Raw genomic sequence first — 2,648 nt, forward strand, 5'->3', positions numbered from 1 at the left:
GGGGGGCAGGCCGAGACAAAATATCAAAATAAGCAACTCCTACTGGGGTCTGTACAGTGTAGGCTGTTTCACCAAAGGAGAGCTTGTAATTCCACATGGTAAATGTAAGTGTTTGGGTCTATGGCCCCCATCAACAATATTTGATTATTCCGAATTTAACATTCATTTTTGATAGAACCAAGCCAAATGGACCAAGAGCTTTAAAAGCTTTACAAAACGACCTCACTTCAAGAATACCCGGGTGAGATTCAAACCAGGGCCATCTACTCCAAAGTCCAGCATGATACCAACTGAACTAACCTGCCGCCTGCCACTATAGTCTGTCTGCCGTGGACCTGGGGCACATGCTTTATTCATCTCAACAAAAATTACTGCTCGGGGCCTTTTTTTAGTTCAGAATTAAAATGTACACAAGTCAATACATGTGAGGATAACCAACAGGTGACGAAGTTTGGTACAACGTACAAGTCAAAGAGGTGTTGCAGCCCTTTGGTGAATTCTTGCAGATTGATTTTGCGGTCTCCACCCTCTCCGTCGAAGAAGATGAAAGCTTCCTGAAAGGAGATTACACAGCAGATTAAGTAACGACTCTATCATTTATGTTGTTGTTGTTGTTGTTTGTGTTGTTGTTGTTGTTGTTGTTGTTGTTGTTGTTGTTGTTGTTGTTGTTATTGCTGCTGTTGCTGTTTTTAATGATGGTAGTGGTGATGGTGATAGTGATGTCTTCGTTGTCGTAAAAATCGTCGCAAGTATAGATTTTGCAATCATTTCTGTTTTGTTGTTGTGCTGCTGTTGCTGTTGCTGCTGCTGCGATTAAAGATGTTGTTGACGCTACAACTAAAACTGTTGTTCTTAGATGCCACTTTCCTTGCTTGCTTGATTTTGTTAAATCTTATGCTTTTTAAGCTCGCTAGATTATTTCATGGTATGGGCCTTCGTTTTTATCACCAGTGCCTGATTATAATCTAATCTAACCTGTCCCCGTGGTTTTATACACCTCGCAAAATTTAGCAAAATTTGATCATTTTTTGCATAATTTCTGATTATTTTCCTTTATCATTCTTTGTTTTTAAAAAAATAACAGAATCGCATAGTTTCGCATTTTTGGGCTCAGTTTGCATAATTTCAGAATGTTCCTTGCATAAAACGACGGGTAGCGCACTATGAATATTCCGCCTGCAAGCAGCGAAAGTCCAACGTTGTCATTATTAGGGTTTCAAACCAAGCTCATTAATTTGCACCGCTGTAAAGAACATTTCAAACTGAGCTGACAAGTGACAGAGCACCGGGTAATTAGTTTTATTGACTGAAACACTGCGAAAAGAAGTGAATTCAAGATATTATTCAAGATTATTTTGTACCCAGTTGTGTAGATTTATTCAAATCCCTCTTTGAACACGACATAACTTCAATACTTTTAAATCCAATCTATTGGCATGAAAACTGTCTACAATCCAATCAAAATTGAGTTGTATGTCAACGGACAAATTTTAATCTGACCCGAAGACAAACGTTCATATTCTTATGCTTGTTTGGTCCTAAGATACTGGTCATGTAAGTCACTCTGTCGCGTTGTGCCACGTTTTAAAAAATCAAGGTTTTAATAGTGTTAAACATCGCTTCTTCTACAAAAGCGACATCACTCGTGAAACATCGATGATGAGATTCACTTCTCATTGCATAGAGGAAGAAAATGTCTTTCTCTGCTATCATCTAGAAAAATAAAAAGAAACTACTACCAAGGTGACAATCTTCAAATTTCTTTTGCATTTCCAGGTTAATTTTCTTTTAATTTAACTGTGTTTTATGTAAAGTGTTAGCCCCACATTTGTCGAAACTGAACTCAGCTAGCAATTCTTAACGCGGACGACTTTTTTCAATTGCAAGTTACATCCAACTGTACGAAGCAAAAAAACAAACATAGCTGGCTTACAAATCGAGAAAGCACAATGAATTCATAGTGTGGGAAAAGAAACAGAAAACGAAAATCTATCGTGCTGTACTAGAGAAATCTACTACGTGTTTTATTTAGTTTTCAAAGGGCACTGTCTTACTTTATTAGCAATTACGCAAAATGCTCAAAGGATAAATCGATCAAAGGGAAGAAAAGTGGTTTTCTAGATTCAGTATTACACCACAGGGCACATTTTGAATCCAAATGATACTCCCGTAGGCGAAATTATAGAAAAATACAAAGAGCGGAGAAGAAGATTTTCTAAGAGGAAATTGGTAAATCTGTTTCTTATTTCCTCGGGCGAAGCTTTTTTGAACAGTTGCATTTTTTAGATACACAACAAGAGTTCGCTTCCCGACACTTGTATTTCAACGCGTCGCATGAAATTGGCTTCAGACGAGAAACTCTATAGATCGCAAGGTTCGCTTTCTCCCACAAAAAACACCTTTTAGAAAAACAGTGAAACTCAAATCAATAGACTTTTTCTCAGGATATATGATTATATAATTTCTTACTACGAGCTAGAGAAAAATGTGTGTCAGTTTGAGAGATTTCGATTCCGTTGGAATGACTGTTATCAACATCTTATAAGTCTCTCTGGAGCCGTGTGGCGTCCGTAAATAGCGACTGTAGAGTTGATGTGTGTGTGTGCGTGTGTGTGTGTGTGTGTGTGTGTGTGTGTGTGTGTGTGTGT

General features: G+C 37.9%; 1 protein-coding gene across 1 annotated transcript in view; it reads right to left on the reverse strand.

Moving 5' to 3' along the window:
• LOC101863154 (neo-calmodulin) overlaps positions 1-2,648 on the reverse strand; it is a gene marked incomplete in the record, with an annotated part of 16,481 nt that overhangs the window by 2,015 nt on the left and 11,818 nt on the right. Inside the window, 1 exon segment of the mRNA XM_005090121.3 lies at positions 466-554. Within this exon segment, the coding sequence (XP_005090178.2) occupies positions 466-554 (89 nt within the window).

This window comes from Aplysia californica, unplaced genomic scaffold, assembly GCF_000002075.1.
Source record: "Aplysia californica isolate F4 #8 unplaced genomic scaffold, AplCal3.0 scaffold00013, whole genome shotgun sequence".
NCBI classification, from domain to species: domain Eukaryota; kingdom Metazoa; phylum Mollusca; class Gastropoda; order Aplysiida; family Aplysiidae; genus Aplysia; species Aplysia californica.